The sequence below is a fragment of the Rhineura floridana genome, chromosome 1, assembly GCF_030035675.1.
Source record: "Rhineura floridana isolate rRhiFlo1 chromosome 1, rRhiFlo1.hap2, whole genome shotgun sequence".
Lineage (NCBI taxonomy): Eukaryota > Metazoa > Chordata > Lepidosauria > Squamata > Rhineuridae > Rhineura > Rhineura floridana.
In genome coordinates this window covers 177116276-177134358 of record NC_084480.1, presented here as the reverse complement: position 1 = coordinate 177134358, position 18083 = coordinate 177116276, and the positions used below count along the sequence as shown (strand labels likewise).

Genomic DNA, 18083 nt, shown 5'->3' with positions numbered 1-18083 from the left:
TGGAAAAGTGAGCCTGCTGTCGCAGAAGTGGGGTAGAGGAGAGGAAAAGAGCTGACTTGATCAGCCAGCAGTCCCTCTGTTGTAACTGGAGTTAAGAGGGAGGAGCTGTCACTGTCAAAAGTGCTGAAGCCTTCTGTTTCAACACTTTCTTGTTGCAAAGCACTAGGATCATCCCCTGGGTCCCATCCTGCATCTTCTTCTTCCTCTTCATCACTCCAGGAACGTTCCATGGGGCTCATGACACTGCCTTTTTGAAAGGCCTGAAAGAATGTCTAAAAAGACAAAGCAGGCACTGAATAGGAGGCATATCTCCTGTAAGTCCTTCTGTCATCATTATGGGAGGTAAGTAACACCGGCTTCCTTTTCTCTTTAAGATCAGACAGCACATCCTTAAGGTCCTCACCCCCAAAAAGCTTCTGGCTCACATAAGGAGCAGTAGGTAGATTCACCCTTGCAGTTGTATCTGCATCCCAGTAACGCAGCCAGAGTCCTGTGTGAAACCACACCAGTTGCCAAGGAACGTGCAGCAGACTGAACGGCATCTAATGTGGCATTGGCCACAAAAACTGCTGAACAATGCAATTTTAACAAAGTCCTATAAATATGCTCTGGGTCCTGATGTGGATCATCCAGGAGCTTGTGAAGCCAAACCACTGAAACGCTAGAAAACACTGATGCTGCGCACGCTGCCCACAGAGACAGGGCCACCTCTGTAAATAAGGTAAAAACAACCACTTCCACTACAAGACAAGTGTGTATGTGAGAGGGAGAGCAAAAGAGGAAGGCTGAAACACAACTCAGCAGGGGAATTGACAGCAAGCCAAAAAACCCACAGGAACTCCTGGAAGAAAATGAGGCTGCCCAGAGGTAAAGGCAAGCGGCGGGAGAAGCTGAAAAGAGTGGGATGTCAGGAAAACAAGAAACTGAAGAGACAAAATAGAAAAAAATCTGAGGGAGAACAGCAGAAATTACTCACTTGAGACACAAAAATGATGGATAAGAGGGGAAAAAGAGAAGAATTAGAAGATACAACAAGGCTAATTAGAAGATAAAGTGAGGCTAAATGAGAGCGAGAAAAAAAAATCTGCCTAGATGCAGAGGCAAGAAATGGTCTGGGATCTTGCGAGGCTAGCTATTTCCTCAAGATCTAACATTTCTTGCCTGTGGACATTAGGTGGCAGTGTGTTCCCATCTGATGGACTGTTCTCCAGGGAGAATGTATGGCACAGAGCAGGGATAGCCAACGTGGTGCCCTCCAGGTATTGTGGACTCCCACTTCCATCAGCCCCAGCCAACATGGTCAATGGTCCAGGATAATGAGAGTTGGAGTCCAGCAACATCTGGAGGGCACCACATTAGCTATTCCTGACATAGAACAAAAAGGGGAGCCATGTTATGTTTTCACATGGCTGTCCTGGTCACATCTAAAGCAGGACTAGGTGACTAATTTTTAAAACAAAAAGTGTGCTCAGGAAAGGGAAACTGAGCCTCCTTACATTCAGCTGCTGTAGCGTTTGGTGTTTGCTCATAACCAAATTCTGATACTGAAAGTGAGCTGTGCTGGGGGGGAAATGTCTGAAGCATCAAAGCATAGAGATGTAAGGTGTGGGAGAGGGAAGATGCAGTTCCCTTTCTCATCACACACTTTTTACTGTAAAAAAATAGACCTCATCCTCCACTTTAGATGCAAACAGGGCAGACGTGAACACGCAAGCATGGCTGCCCTTGTCACATCTAGCTTGTCCCACAAAAGCTGAAAAAGTTAAATTGATTCAATTTTCCTAGGCTTTTATTTATATGGCATGATGTCCCTTTGCTGCTGTGGTGTTTTAAACTTTGTTTTGCCCATTTTTGTAGGTGTGATTTTATTATTTAAGTCATTTATACCTCATTCTTCAGTGTTTTCAACTCTTTAAAGATATATTTACAGTATTTAGATTTTCATAACAAAGCATAAACAAATATATAATCACATATTGCTTCACAGGGTATTATTGTTCTACATACTATGTTACAAATCTTTATTATCTTCCAGCTTGATATATCAGAGATGGGGATGTTACATCAACAGGTTTTGAAAACTGTCCAGATCCACATGTATGCATCCTGTACCTTCCTGTTGTTGCTTCACTTGTTGGTGTATAGAATAAAATGGTACCAGTCTGCAGTAAAAGTGTACCACTTGTATTGGCATGATCTCCGTTCTTTGCACCCTTTCCAGCATAATGCTGGGTAAGTATTGTTTATATAGCAGGGGTTTTGTGGGGAAGGGGTGAAATAGCACCTGTGGGTAATTTTTTAGCATAAGGTCCTTGGTGTCAGCTGATAGAAATGTAAAGGGAGATTTGTTACATATTGACTTCCAGTGAGCAAGGCCGGCTCCAGGTTTCTGGGGCCCTCAGACACAGGGTATTGGTGAGCCCTTGTCCCCTCCCTTTCTTCCTCAAACCACATTCCTCCTCCCTTGTGGCCCCACTCCTTTCAAAGAAAACAAATCTTCGCCAATATTGCAACCCCCTCATAAAATAAAATACAAAAATTTGAATTATTTTAATTTGTTGGGGTAAATGTACCTATTCTGTAGGAAAATTTTATTCTGGTTTACCATGTTAATGATAGGCAGATTATATGAATAGTATCAGGGCTTGGGATCTTCCACAAAACGTACTGAGAAATAATTCTCATTTTTTGCTGTTTCTGTTGGCTTCTCACTTTAATGTATTCATAGACAAAAAAGAATGTGTGTGTGGGTTGAAGCCATCCTTTCCTGTCATTTGCAAAGATCTTTGAAAAAGGACTTCAAATAAGCATTTCAATTCTCCACCAGGATTTTCTACTCGCGTAGTAAGCTGCCTTATACTGACTCAGATCCTTGGTCCATCTAGCCCAGTACTGTCTACACTGACTGGCAGCAGCTCTCCCGAGTTTCAGACAGGGGTATCTCCCAGAAGGTCTCTCAGGTTCAGGTCCTGATGGCACCTCTCCTACCTGAAGATGCCATTGGGGACTGAACCTGAGGGACCTTCTGCATGTAATGGCCCTTTCTCTGCACTCACAACTTAATCAACTGTGCTGCGATATTTGGAGGTATTCTAGAATTAATCTTAAAACTCCTTATTGCCACGTGGCACTGTTATATCAGAGCACCAGGGCAAGCCAAGGACAGGCAGGAGATTAAAGGCTGCCCTTTTAAGCAAATACTATTTTTTTAAAGTTAAAATTCCATTTCTGGGAAAAAAAATGGCATTCACAATAATTCAGCTACAATTCACCTATATGTTAAGAAGTGTGTATAGTGTACAAAAATGACACTAAGGGATGCTTTCACATCACAGGGCTTACATGCAGAGAAACCTTCAGATACCATAGACCCATATAAACACAGATGCAGCACAATACTCCAGCATGCCTCAGTCCATCAGAAACCCTCATAAAAATGTCTAGTAAGAAGAATCACCGTTGATGTCTAGTACAGAATAAACACACAGCACTGGTGAGATTTAATGCTATTAGTATTACTAATATAGCGATTTGTATGAAGAACCAAAAAAGGGCTTTCCTAGGGACAGACTATTAGTCTCTGAACATGCCATGTTACCACCAAGCATCATAAATGTACAAGTTTCCAAATTAAAGAGATACACGATAACTAGGACCTCCTGCCAGGCCTGGTTTCAAATCCCTGCTCAGCCATGAAGCTCACTGGGTTGCCTTAGGCCAGTAACTGACTGTCAGTCTATCCTACCTCACAGGGGTGCTGAGACGATAAAATGGGCAGGGGAAGAACTATCTTTGAGCTCCTTATAGAAAAAGCAAGATAACAATGAAAATAATAATAGGAGCTTCCCAGCTACAACTGGGGTGGTGGGGAGGCGGGGGGGGGGGAGAGAGAGGGAATTCATATTGTTGCGCCTCCCCCAATCTCCGAGCGGTGAGGTTTCGGGGGTCCCTGCGCCCATCCAGGGTTTGGTTTCCTTTGGGGAAGAAGGTCAGCGGAGACTGCGGTGTCTTTATGAAATATGGTTTATTTACACACATTCCAACCTGAGCTCAAGGATGGAGGGGTTCAATGCATCAGCAGTCCAATATCCAGCTTTCTATCTGGGTTGCAGGGGGCACCCCAAAGGCCATGGTGCAGAGAGGCAGTCTCTCTCTGCCTGCCTTCCAGTTCCCCAGCAATTCAGACACACTCAAACTAAGCACACCTTCTGCTAGCTGCCAGGAGTGGGGGGGAGGATCTCTTCAAGAGTTTCAATAACAAAAGGATCTCCCTGGCCCATTCACCGTTGCCATGGGCGTCACTACCGGGGTGTGGAGGGTGTGGCCCACACCTGGGTGTCACCATGAGGGGGGTGACACCCAGAGCCGCCCCGCCGTGCGCCGTTGCCTGGCAAGGCTGCTCCAACTCCTCCTCGGAGGCAGGTGGGCAGGTGAGACCGGGAGCAGCGTCGGCGGGGCGAGGGAGGCGCACCGGCGTTCCCAGGCCTTCTCCAGCTGGGTGCCCCTCCGGCGTGCGCCCTCCCAGGGGTATGGATGGGGTGGCTGGCCTCGAGTGTAAGCCCAGCCACCTCGTCCATGCCCCTGGGAGGGCGCGCACCGGAGGTCCGCACCCCCCCCCACACTCCCGCTAGTGACGCCACTGACCGTTGCTAGGCAACTGATCGGCCCATTATTTTACCTGGCCAATCTATTTGGTTAACAAAAGACTCATTTGACCAGCAGAGAGTTCCTCATTCCAAGACACAGGACTCCAAATCAGAGGCTGGAAAGGTGACCCACAGGAATCATCCATCCCAACCCACATGCTCATAACAATATCCAAAAACCCCAGGACAGACCTGAACAATGGAAGATTGTCTGTAAAAGGAGAGGGAAGCTCTTAACACTCTCTCAGATGTGTACATCTTGTTTTATCCAATGACATGTTATTATTCTACATTACCTTATTTACTTTATTTCATTCTATTTTATAATATGGATAATGTGTTTTATGCTGTTTCCGAAAGCTGGTCTTTGACCGTACAAAGAATGCATTGATTTGATTTGGAAGTTAAGGGAGCATGAACAACAGTGGTTGCAAGTATTATTGTTTTAATATTTGTTGTGCAATGCTATGTTTACTCAAGAGTAAGCTCTACTGAGTTCTCAAGCAAGTATGCATAGGACTCTCACACTGTAAACCACCTTGTGTGCAAAAAGTGGAAAAGCTGGATAAAAATATTTTAAAATAAATACATTTTGGGTAACTCCTACAACAAGAGATCCACTCTAAAGATAGATAGAGAGCTCCACAGATAAGCCCCCATGTGTAACTAGCCACACTTTATGAAGCAAACATGTCTGTCTTGGGTACTGTTACACTGTTTTCCCATCACAAACATGTAAATGCTTCTTAAAGTAAACCACGTAGACAAGTCTGCAATACCTGCCTTTGATTTCCTTCCCAGTGCCGGGCACAGATGTGCACATTTATTTCTAAAGCACCTACTGTACTTAGATGCTTTATGTTAGTCAAGATAACATCCAGGGCCTGTCTTCAAGATACCAGTTTGAAAGACTAGGCATAGAAAAGAAGGGGAGAGGAGGAAAATCAGTTTGAGAATGCCAGAGTAAACAGGTGAGTTTTAAAGATGTGTATGGGCTAGGCAGATCTGCTCCTTGTTGGTGTTCTGCCTGGGAGGAAAGTTATGAAAAGGCCATAGGTCAGGGGAAGGACTGCAGCTCAGTGGTAGAGCATCTGCATTGCATGCAGAAGGTCCCAGGTTCCACCCCTGGCATCTCCAGATAGTACTGGGAGACGCTCCTGCCTGGACAGCTACTGTAAGTCAGTGTAGACAATACTGTGCTAGATGACTCAGTAAAAGGTAGCTTCCTAAACTCCCTGCAGTCTTCTAGCTGGCAACTTGCTCTTTTCCTTACCTCTGCAGGCCTAGGGCATATTGTCTGCAAGGGAGGAAGGAAGCAAACCTCCTGCAGTCAATAGTTGGGGCGAAGCTAGTATTCCCATTTCTGGTGGTCCTGCTCTCAGGGATATGTTGTCTACACTGTAGGTGCTTGCTGCAGGAAACGCCTGTGTACCTATAACAATTTATTTGTTGCATACACAATGGAGACAGCTTGAGTCATCCCCAACACTGGAGTGAAGGTGGGGGGGAAGACTCAGTGTGCCCACTGAGCTTTGGGTTGGGGCAGCATAAGTCAGAAAGGCTGAAGAAACTCAACTGTACAAAAAAGTAGAGAAAAATGAAGAGTAATTAATTTCCCTCATTATAACACATTCAACACAAATTAAAAACTTACCAAAAAACCAGGGTTTCCAAGAATGAGATCCCAACATTTGATGCCCCAACTACTACTATTCTAGCATTGATGGACACCTTAGGCTCCAAGGACAACTTCCGATTAAAGTGGTTCAATGCATACTTCGCCTGAAAGAGGAGTTAAAAACAAAACAAAAAACAGCAATGCCAAAATATTAAGAACTCTTTAAAAGATTTCCAACAGCATTACAAATGCATAAATTAATCAGCCACACATAGTGATTTCAAATTATGAAGTAATGGGATACACTGCACTCTCTACAGTATTGAGTTGCCACTATAGATGATGACTGAACAATTTGTGGTATAGTTAATTTTATTCCTTTGGGAAAATAATAGATCAGAAAAAGATAATTGATTGAAAATGATGAGTCATTGCTGTGAAAGACCATTAACAATACAGCAAATTAAAATAGCTTATTTTTAAAAAGATGTGGAATTGGTTCCTCCCCCACCCCCAATCTCTCTCTAAATGTCTTTCCAATTCTTTGATCACAAGATGGAACATCAGGAAAAGGATGCGGATATCTTTCCTGGCCTTTATTACTTTGGGCTACAGACATTTTATACATCATAGAATAATAGCTGATTCACATGTGCACTAGTGGAAGAAAGGACAGCTACTCAAAATTGCCAGGCAGTCTTCTCTTTTTGTTTATTTTCTGCATTTTCATGAATACAGAAGCAATACATTAATAGGCAAAAAAACATTGCAGTTTAAGAATGTACCTATACCCAACAGATATTTCTATCAAATTTGAAAAGCAGGGAAATTGGGCAACTATAGTGAATGCAATAGGGGAGCAGGAGACCTGACCTCCTCTCTGAGATATTGGACTGCCCTACAAATTGGTCAAAATGCAAACACGATTTGGGTTGGTCTTTAACAGTCCAATCCACTTCCTGTGTAGCTTGGAAGAATTTAGTAACATGCCTCTTGTTCACTGACTAGCCAATCTGTGAGCTTCATTGCTGTCAAAGGCAATGAAGACTGAGCAAACATTCACCTTAAAGAGCTCATTCTGCTTTCAAAACAAAACTGCTGTGCTGGGTCCTTTTACCTTCTGATAGGGGGTCTGTTGGTTCTGAAGCACTATCTGAATCTTTTTGTCACCTCCTCAAAATATCAGAGAGCCAATTCTCACATTAATTTTCCATATCTTTTTAATATAGGAAATGTTAAGATCATATACACTGCCATGAAAAAGTATTTGCCCCCTGTCTGATTGTGTGGTTGCATATTTTTGGCACTGAATGTTATCAGATCTTGAACCAAAACCTAACATGAGAGAAAAAGGAACCTGAGTAAACAAACAATACAAAATTTTGATGCTTATTTCATTTATTTATAAAAGGAAGTTAAGCAACACCCAGTGCCCCTGTGTGAAAAGTAATTGCCCCCCTAGTTAACTCAACCCAGTAAAAGGGATTATTAGGGCCAGACATTTGAATACCTTGGTAAACAATCAGGCCTGATTTGGGCCAGCCCTGCCCAGCATAAATCTGACTAACTTTGACCCTTGCTATCAGACTGAAGTTGCCAGCACAGAATTCGGTAACATGTGCCTCGGAACATAAGGTGAGTGGTGGCAATACCTGCCATCTCCGAAGAGGTAGAATTACATTTTTATATGTTTGTTGGTGTTCTTCTTACTTTGCTTCTTTCTTGTGTTACTACTGTTTCTACAGAGAATGTAACCTAGAAAATTATATTTCTCTCATTATTCATCCTAGAAACCTGTGTCAAATTTATTTCTATTAATTTCAAAGCCCTTTTATTGGTCAATGTCATACGATGGTGAAGGCAGCCTTTTGTGTTTCAAACTGAAGGTTATGTTCAGTTTCTATTCTGGGTGCATTCACAGTTGAATCTGAAACTGCAGTTTGATGTAAAATCAATTTAAATTACAATATGTTGCTACTTAAGCAATGAATCTAGCTATTGGAAAAAACAAACTTGGCCTGCCTAAGATGCATGTTTTCAGCCTGCTATGCTTAAACCACTTCACTTAAGGAAAGGTGGGCATGGTCAATTAAAAACATAGAGAACACCTAGAAATTTGCTAGAATATATTTCACCTCTCACTGTTTTATCTTGTGCAAACTGAGACACTCCTCATATCCACTGAAGACTGTTCTGCAGAATACTCAGTGCCATTATTCCATAATTGTTTTCGGCGCTTTTTTAGTGTAAATTTTGCATAGTGTTGCTGTATTTCACATACCCACAGAAACAGAAGCAAAAGAAAATGATTTGCTATAGGAAACATCACTAAAATGGCAAAGTAAATCAAACAGCATATTTAAAGTGACTACCTGAACTATATCAACTGTCTTAATATTATTGCTTCCTCCCTGCTAAAACAAGATCAACACAGCACATGTCTTGTTTCTGTTGTTTGGGCTGATTGCACATGTTGCCACCACTCACTATATGCTCAGAGGCACGCTACCAAATTCTTCCTTGGCCCCTTAATTGTGGTGTGCCACAGGTCTCTATCCTCGCCCCCATGCTATTCAACATTTATATGAAACCACTGGGAGCTATCATCAGGAGTTTTGGGCTGCAGTGTCACCAGTATGCGGATGACACGCAGCTCTATCTCTCGTTTAAATCCTCACCAGAGTTGGCTGTGGAAACCTTGTCCAATTGCCTGGAGTCCGTAAGTGGATGGATGGGAGAGAACAGGCTGAAGCTGAACCCCGACAAGACCGAGGTGTTACTGGTGGGGGATAAGGGAAGGTTGGGAAACTTTGACCTGGTGCTTAATGGGGTGAGATTGCCCCTAAAGGACCAGGTCCGCAGCCTGGGGGTCATTTTGGACTCTCAACTGTCCATGGAGCCCCAGGTAGCTGCAGTAAGTCGGGCAGCATGGTACCAACTTCATCTGGTACAGAGGCTGTGACCCTACCTTCCTATACATCTGCTTCCACGAGTGATACATGCCCTGGTCTCCTCTCGATTAGACTACTGTAATGCGCTCTATGTGGGGTTACCCTTGAAGACGGTCCGGAAATTGCAGCTGGTACAGAATGCGGCGGCACGCTTAATAAAGCAAAGCCGTCGCCGGGACCATATCACCCCAGTGTTGATGGAGCTACACTGGTTGCCAGTTGTATACCGGGCCCAATTCAAGGTGTTGGTATTAACCTTTAAATCCCTAAACGGTTTCGGCCCAGTTTATCTGAAGGAACGCCTCCAGTATCACCAAATATGCCGCCAAACAAGATCGGCCTCACAAGACCTTCTCTCGGTCCCACCGGTGAAAACAGCTAGGCTGGTGCGGACCAGAGAGAGGGCCTTCTTGGTCGTGGCCCCTACCCTCTGGAACTTGCTTCCTTTTGACCTTCGACATGCCTCCTCCCTGATGGCTTTTCGTCGAGCCTTAAAGACCTTGTTATTCAGGCAGGCCTATGGGATTTCTGGGGTGGGTTAGGCTATTACTAACAGGTGGTTTACTGTTGTATGAATATGTTTTAAATTGTGTTTTATATTGTGTAAGTCGCCCAGAGTGTCTGTTAAGTCAGACAGATGGGCGACTAACAAATAAAATTTTATTATTATTATTATTCCAAGCTACACAGCAAGTGGATTGGACAGTGAGAGACCAACCCAAATTGCATTTGCATTTTAACAAATTTGTAGGGCAGTACAATATCTCAGAGAGGAGGTCAGGTCTCCTGTTCCCCTGGTGCATTCACTATAGCTGCCCAATTTCTATGCTTGATAGAAATATCTGTTGGGTATAGGTACGCTGTCAAACTGCAAGGATTGTTTTGCCTATTAGTGAATTTCTTTGCTTTTTAATCCAGGAGGTAAGAAATGGAATCCTGTGCAAGTTTGCTGAGAATGGATTGATCATTTGCATGCTTATTGAGGTCAATGGGATTTACTCCCATGCAATCATGCTTGGGATAGGTGAAACGGACCACAGGAGGATGGGGAGGGGAGTAAGGGTGGGGTGAGGGAAGGAGGAAGGGTGGGGGGAGGGGAATGGGAGCAAGCAGGAGGGGCAGAGGAGAAGGGCAGGTTTGATCATTTGCATGCTTATTGAGTTCAGCGGGATTTACTCCCGTGCAATCATGCTTAGCATATGTTAAACTGACCACGGGAGGGGAGGAAGAGGAGAGGGAGGACTGCAGTGGGCATGGGAGAAGGAAGAAGGAAGAGGGGAGGGGTAGGAAGAAGGGAGAGGAGAGGGCAAGGAGGGGAAAGTCAGGTCTGATCATTTGCATGCTTATTGAATTCAATGGGATCTACTCCCGTGCAATCATGCTTAGAATAGGTAAAACTGACCATGGAGGAGGGGGAGGGGACAGGAGGGAAGGGAAGGGGGAGGAGATTGGGTGGGTAGGTTCTGGGCAGAGGGGTTGTTTTTAAGGGTTTCCCCCACCTTTTTATTCTATAGCAGGCACATGTAGTCTCCTACCCAAATTTGAACCAAAGCTGTCCCTGACCACACCTATGCCAGACATTTATTCCACTTTAAACAGTCATGGCTTCCCTCAAAAAATCCTGAGAAGTGCAGTTTGTGAAAAGAGAGGCCCTAGTTGCTAGGAGAGGTCCTATTTGCCTCACAGAGCTACAATCTCCTGAAGAAGGGCTGACTGTTAAGCTACTCTGGCCCCTGGAGCTCTGTCAGGGGAATAGAAATCACCTAACAGCTCGCAGCACCTTTCACAAACTACACTTCCCAGGATTCTTTGTAGGAAGCCATGACTGTCTAAAGTGAAATAAATATCTGGAGTGGGTGTGGCCCCCTGATTTGCCAAGCCAAACAGCTGTGAGTCTGGCTTTTAGAACACTGACAGTTGGTTCTTATTGCACATGCCCAACATTATAATAGACTTCAATGTAAAATTCCTTACATTAATTAAAAATCAGTCAGGCATTTTTTAAACTTTTAAACTGCATAAGATGAATGTCAGAGTATGGGGCAAGGTCAGTAATAGGATTACAGGTACTCTGTGAACATGGCTGATTTTTAATTAATTTCAACAAATTATGAGAACAGTGACAGAAAAAGTCCAAAAGGGGTCTGGATTTCCCCCCTCATGTTTTACACTTTGAACTGTCGATTCCCTCTGACTGTTTTGTGTATTGCCAAGAAAATGTAGAGAGTTGTTAAGCAAGCGTTTCTGAGTTCAGGACTATAAGTTTTGTATGGTTTTGTTTTGAAATGATCTTATGGGAAGCATCAGAATGGCATGGGGGGTATTTTCAATTTAACACTGCGGAATGCGAAAAATACATGCTGGCTATAGTATACAGCCACTTTTATGGCTGTATAATATTAGGCTGCAACCCTATGCACACTTACCTGGGAGTAAGTCCCATTGGACTCAATAAGGTGACCTCTGAGTAGACATGTAAGGGACTGCACCGTAAATCTCAAAACAGTGAAGATACTACTGTGCATTTGGATTTAATTTTTTACACCAAAACAATCAATTTTATGATAATTTAATGTTAATTAAAAGGGGACATAACAACAAACCTAAATGTTACTGCTAAATGAAATGAGAAAATAAAAACGCTGCAGATCTCAATTTCTCACAAGGTTTTTATTGTCATGGGGCTGCAGTCATGTACTAATTTGCCTGGGAATAAATTCAACTGAACTCAATAGGACATGTACACATCTATAGGATTGCACTGTTGTAAGAGTATCTCCATACTGTTGTGAGCAATACCAATGTTACACTAATATTTATTTATTTATTGCTTATTTGATTTATATCCTGCCCTTCCTCCCAGTAGGAGCCCAGGGTGGCTTGCACAAATCTCTTAATGTCACACTTGTGTACATGCAACTTACACTTATCTGAACACCCACGTATATATTCTCAGATGCATGCACATGCGTGTATGATGTCCATACTTAATATGTTTGTAGGAAGGAACATGGGTGAAACACTGCTGTTGTCCACAACAATGCTAGTGTGGGGAGCTGCTCTAAATTTTCAGGAGAGTATAAACTGGATTCTGTGTACAAGTTTTATCTGCCGACTCACTTCACTGGCCTTAACAACAAAAGAATTCCAGAATCCAAATAGAGGAACTATATTCCACCAGATAAAAGCACAAACAATTTAAATGTGTGTTCTGTTTAAGAATTTTCTTTTAGTTATTTTCCCATCCTCCAGGTATATGTTTTCTTCTGATAATATTTTTGCAGCGCAATCATGACATCCAGTGGCCAATGTCAATGATTAGTCTGTTAAGTGGCGACCCTAAAAATATTCTATAAAACATTCTATGACATTCTTTGATGATTACCCACCTAGTACTCAATATCTGTATCTGCTCTACTTGTGTTCTGTGTGATTTATACCCTGAAAGCTCATGATGCTGAAGGTGATCACTAGTTTCCAGTTCTTATCTGCATGGAAGTTTAAACTCAACTCAATCAGAAAAAAACTTTAAAAGGAACTATAGTTTATATGTCCCTGAACGCCAGCATTGCTGGAAAATCATTGTTCTAAAATGTGCAGACAGCCTACATAAGTAGAAAAGGCTTTCCACAGCAGATGTTCTCTCTCCAGCTCCCAGACAGCAAAAGGGATGGGGGAATGTAGGACTAGTGTGCTTGTCCTCCTCTTCCACATTGTGTGAGATATTTAGAATGCCTGAATAGGAGTCTTGTTTTTGCAGATGCTGTTGTTTTAGTTTTCAACATTTTTAGATGCAGGACCCTACCTTTAACCTCCATCAATAATATAAGACCCAGTTTTCTTTCTTTGTTGTTAAAAAATGGATTTCTGATTGTCTTTCAGGCATATCTGCACCGCAGACATACTGGTTTAATCCTTCTTCCTTGGGAACCCTGTGAATTTGTTTTTCAGAGTGGGAAGAGATCTCTAACAAAATTCTTATCACCAACACTAAATACAGTTCCTGGGAATTTGGAAGGTGGGATAATAGTTAATTAAATTAGTATAGCAATCCAATGCATGCCTACTCAGAGTTGTTCCATTCAATTGGATTTATTATTATTATTATTATTATTATTTGATTTATATCCCACCCTTCCTCCCAGCAGGAGCCCTGCTTATATGATTTACTCTCATGTAAGTATACATTGGATTAAGAACAGTAGAAGAGTCCTGCTGGATCAGAGCAAAGGCCTATTTCACAGTGGCGAACCAGATGCTTATGTTACATGGCAATGATGCGCTCCTGAGTATTTTATATTGATTTTGCATCATTTCAGTACTATATGGCACAGTGGTAGAAAGTTTCAGGAGAAGGGAAAAGACACAAGATTTCCCCCCTTTTCCTTCCCTTGAAGCCTCCCTCAACCTCTTTCAGGCTGGCTGGAACTTAGAACAGGAAGCCTGCTATTAGGAGCTGGGTATGCACTGCAACATTTTGTTGCAGGTTCTCACTAGTCATTATATAATTTGATGGAAAATAGTTACCAACTGTGTCCTTTATAAAATGACACAAAGGCATCATACTAGCAATGTTTTAATTCTTTTTGTTCACCATAAAATAGCTCCAACACTAACAGCTCTCATACTCCAGAAGCTACTTTTCCAACAGAATAATAACAGGCCCCAGGGAGTTAAAAATAAATAAATAGATGGCATCAGCTACAAAGAATTCTGATTTATTTTTACAAAATATCAGGACAAAATATGTTCCCCAGACATGTCATCAAACACAATTGACTGAACAACAATAATCCTCACATTTGTTCCCCCCATTACTGAATAAAATAGTAACCATTAACTAATATATAACAGAGCAAGATTTGTTATCTTTGCTTACAAGGACTAGGCCTTGTGTTGAGCTTAGCTGTTCCTACTGTGGCCACCTGTCACATTGTTTCCACCTGGGAGGACAGAGTGCTTTCCTCTTATTTCTCCAGCAGTTGCTGACAATGGGGACATTTCTGCTGTGAAATTCAGTGACTGCTTTTGCATGTGGCCAATCACTTCTATTAAAAACCCCCAGACAATTTACTTTACCCTCTGTTTAAAATGCTTGCCCAGTACTTTAGGAAACATGTACACTATTTCACCAATCCATGGACATATGAAAATCTCACATGTCACTACAACCAATATTTCCAGTATTAACTACTTCCTTTCTCTAGCATAACTCGTAATATTTAATTAAGGACTAAGGATATTATTTGTGTTCACTTTTCTTATGTCCCAAATCCCTATTCGGGGCTACCTTTTCCAAAAAAGTTTCTACAAAACTTTCAAAACAACCCATTTGTCCTCTATGCTAAGAGACGTTCCAATTTCAGAGTGAGCCCTGCTAAATGGAAAGGCTCTACTGAAATTAAAGGTAGTAGCACAAAAGCACAGAAGATCATCTCAATGGATCTTGCACAGGAGGATTGTGAGCTAAGGAAACAATGGGATTATTGCTCAATGAAAAGGAAACTATAAATGCAAAATGAAAAGAGATGGAAATGTTAAGACAGCTGCATTAACACTATGCCCACCGTGCAGAAACAATTGAAAATGGCATCCCTGTGGAGAGTTCTCCCTCTACCTGTCATAAGGTCTAGGAGTTCTCATGCAACACATATTCCCAACCAATGGTGGAGAGGCAGGGAATCTCATGAGATACAACTTTGTAACATGGCGAGTACTCCTAGACATTATGGCAGAGAAAGTGAGTTTTCTGTGTCAACCACATGGTGGGCATAACATGTAGCCCAGCTCTAACTGTAACATAAGAGTGGTTAGATGTAAACTATGGATGAGTTGAATTATTGTAAGGTTTACTCAAGTCAAATCTTGTGCGTTTCATCCCACCCAGTTTCCTTTTAAATATTCACTTGAGCTTATGAATTTCAGTGAATTCCTTCTGTAATCTTAAACTGCTGGCCACACATTTATGAGCAAAATCCAAGATTGGTGTACCTACACTGCTATCAATCTATACTTTTGGTAAGACTTTTCAAGATGGGATTTTCATATATATAACACCACAGAAAATAAACACCAAAGAACTCTAAATGCCCAAAGTGAACTTCTTGGAGTGTCACATTACAATACATAATATGCAGAGAGATTCTATAGCAAGAAAAAAATATTATCACGACATCCATACTTCCTGCATTAGTACAGGAAGGGAACTGAGAGTATTATTAACAATAGTATAAGAAATAAAGTTCTACTAAGTGACATAAAAGTTCTCAGGATTCTCTATGCCTCTAAGAAACTTTCAAATTATGGGTAATTTTCTCAGAAATAGTGAAGTTACATACATTCTTGTACCACAACTGTAAATTTCAGTTTTTCCACTGTTGTGCAAACCAAATAGTAGGCAGCCACCAACATCCCTGCATACCCCCCCCTTTTGGTAAGACTTTTAATGTGGAACTGCTTGCCATACCAACTATCAATCACCTGCTAATTCCAGTTCTATAACATCCATTCTGACCTTCTAAATCTCTGAATTTGCATATTGGATCTTGACAAATTTTGTTAAGATATCTTCCACTTCATTCTGTCTTAAAATAAGTAAAAAAAATAGGGTGTACTTCTAATAGGTAGAGGTGCAAAAAAGAATAGACCAACAAAATCTGTCATATTCCTCTTGTGCAGACTCTGCGATATGATGGCTGCCACAATTGCTGGCTGCACGTCAGTGGGATGTAGAAGAATGGATTACTGAATACACTAGTAATGGTTGTTCCAACCTGCCTCTGAGTGTGCTCCTGTATACTACTTAACTTCTCCAAGACTGTACTGATGCACACGCACATCCAACAGATTAATAGGAGATGAAATCTGTCAGGTGATGGAACATGGCAGCAACCCTTTCCAAGTCTGTTTTGTTTCAGGCCAGTTGGCTTCAAGATGGCAGCAGGAGGTCAGTCTGCAAGCTATGCAGTAACCATGGAAACTACATGACTGAGTTATTTCACAGATCCCTCTAGATTGTCATACTGAGGAACAGCATTGTATTGCTATACATGTATCTCAGACCGATACAGTAATTGCTATCTATTCTACATATAACACTTTTCAGTGCTCTTTGCTGTGCCAACTCTTCATTGATGACTGCTCTAACAACCCCTCTACATTTCCCTTCGTCTTCCACCTCCCTTCCTCCCATTTGTCCTAATTCCTCTGGGCCGCTCCCATCTCCCCCACTTCTGTCAGTCTCCTAGCACTTTTGCTACTCTTATTCATTTATCTGAGAAATTTTGTCCTGCCTTTCCCTCTAGGAAGAGAGAGGAGGACTCTTTTAATGTCTGTTTCCTCTCCCCTTCCTTTTCTGGGGCCCTTGATCCCCCTCAACATCTTCATTCCTAGGACCTTTGTTTCCTCTCCCCTTGGTCTACTGCATCCATCACTCCTCTTTACTTAGGCCCCTGCTCCCTCTGCCCTTCTTCTTATTGATACACTGCCTTCTAAGCTGCTGCCTCTTTGAACTAAAAGGCATGTTCCTGCTCTTTGATCAGGAGCAGCTAGGCCAGCGTTTTCCAACTAGTGGGCCACCAGATGTTGTTGGACCATGTGATGTTCCTGTATTAGTGTAAATAGGGTAAGTGCTGTTTGTATAGGAGATACATGGTAAGTAGAATGAAAGAGGAAGGGGGAGTGAATGGGCAGTAGAATGCTGGATGATTGGCTGAATGTTTAAAATGGCTGACAGTATAAAAGGAAGAATGACAGGTAAATCTGGGTGGACGTTGGTGGACTTGAGAGGGTTGTTTTGGTGGGTTTTGAGAGGAGATTGTGTGGAGAGTTGGTGGATGTGAGGAGAGGGTGGAGTTCGGATTAATACTAAGACCAGTACCTCCGGAATAGATGAAACCATATGCTTAAGTGCCTTTATAAAGAAATCTTGTTATCTTTGTTATATTTAATAAATACTTTTGGTTTACCAAAGGCCTGATCCTTGGCTGGGGTTTCACAGACCAGAAGGGAGGGTAAGGTAAATACCAAGGCTGAAGGATAACAAATGGTGGCAGCGGGGAAGGGTAGAATAACACCACAAACAGTCTGAGTAAATCAAAGGGATTGGGACAGCTTAAGCACGCAGTCACAGAGGTAACCTAATTGAGGGAGACTCAGGCCGAGTCTCTGGGACTACTGGTTATAGGACGTGACTGGTGGTGCTGCCTAGCAGGGGGATCTGTTGAGATCTGTGCTAGAGCGGGGAGAGAAACCATAAAAAAGGACAGTCCGGACTGGTGGAGTCCCTGGTGGTGCCTAGAGACAGGCAGTAACCACGAGCAGGTAGGAACCTGACAGGGAGAGCCAGGGAAGGGCGTCACAGACCACAATTCCCATCTGACCATTGGCAATGCTGGCTGAGGCTGATGGGAGTTGTGGTCCAACAACATCTGGTGGCCCACTAGTTGGGAAAGGCTGAGCTAGGCAATGGCACCAAAGGAGGCATCACAAGTGGCACAAAACTATACAGATTTTAGTGACAACAGAATCAAAGCAAAACCTTATGCTCCTTGTATTCAGCAGACATTTTTTAAATAATAGTAATGCCAACATTGAGATGGGGGCAAGTATTCAAAGCACGGGTGCTTTACTATGTGAAAATGACAGTGGGCAAAATCAAAAGCAGGCACAGCCCACCTCAAGCAGCCCAGGACAGTGTCAGGTTTTGCAGGGCCCTGGATGAGATACCCTCTGTCCCCTCACACAGTGCCACTATCTCGCTTCCTGACCCTGACTTACTATCCTGGTAAGCAGTGGGAAAATTAGTCCCTTTTTCTTTCACTCATCTGAAAGGGAAAGGGACTCATTCCCCCCCCCCACTTCTTATCA

General features: G+C 42.6%; 1 protein-coding gene across 8 annotated transcripts in view; it reads right to left on the bottom strand.

The window, feature by feature from the left end:
* Positions 1-18083, bottom strand: part of CFAP61 (cilia and flagella associated protein 61) — a 194728-nt gene that overhangs the window by 79531 nt on the left and 97114 nt on the right. For all 8 annotated transcript variants that reach the window (XR_009758262.1, XM_061587847.1, XM_061587810.1 and 5 more), the window contains one exon: positions 6301-6428. Coding sequence is in view for 7 of the 8 variants with exons in the window: in XM_061587847.1 (XP_061443831.1) it covers positions 6301-6428 (128 nt within the window). In the remaining variant the exon portion in view is untranslated. The remainder of the gene's footprint in view (positions 1-6300; positions 6429-18083) is intronic.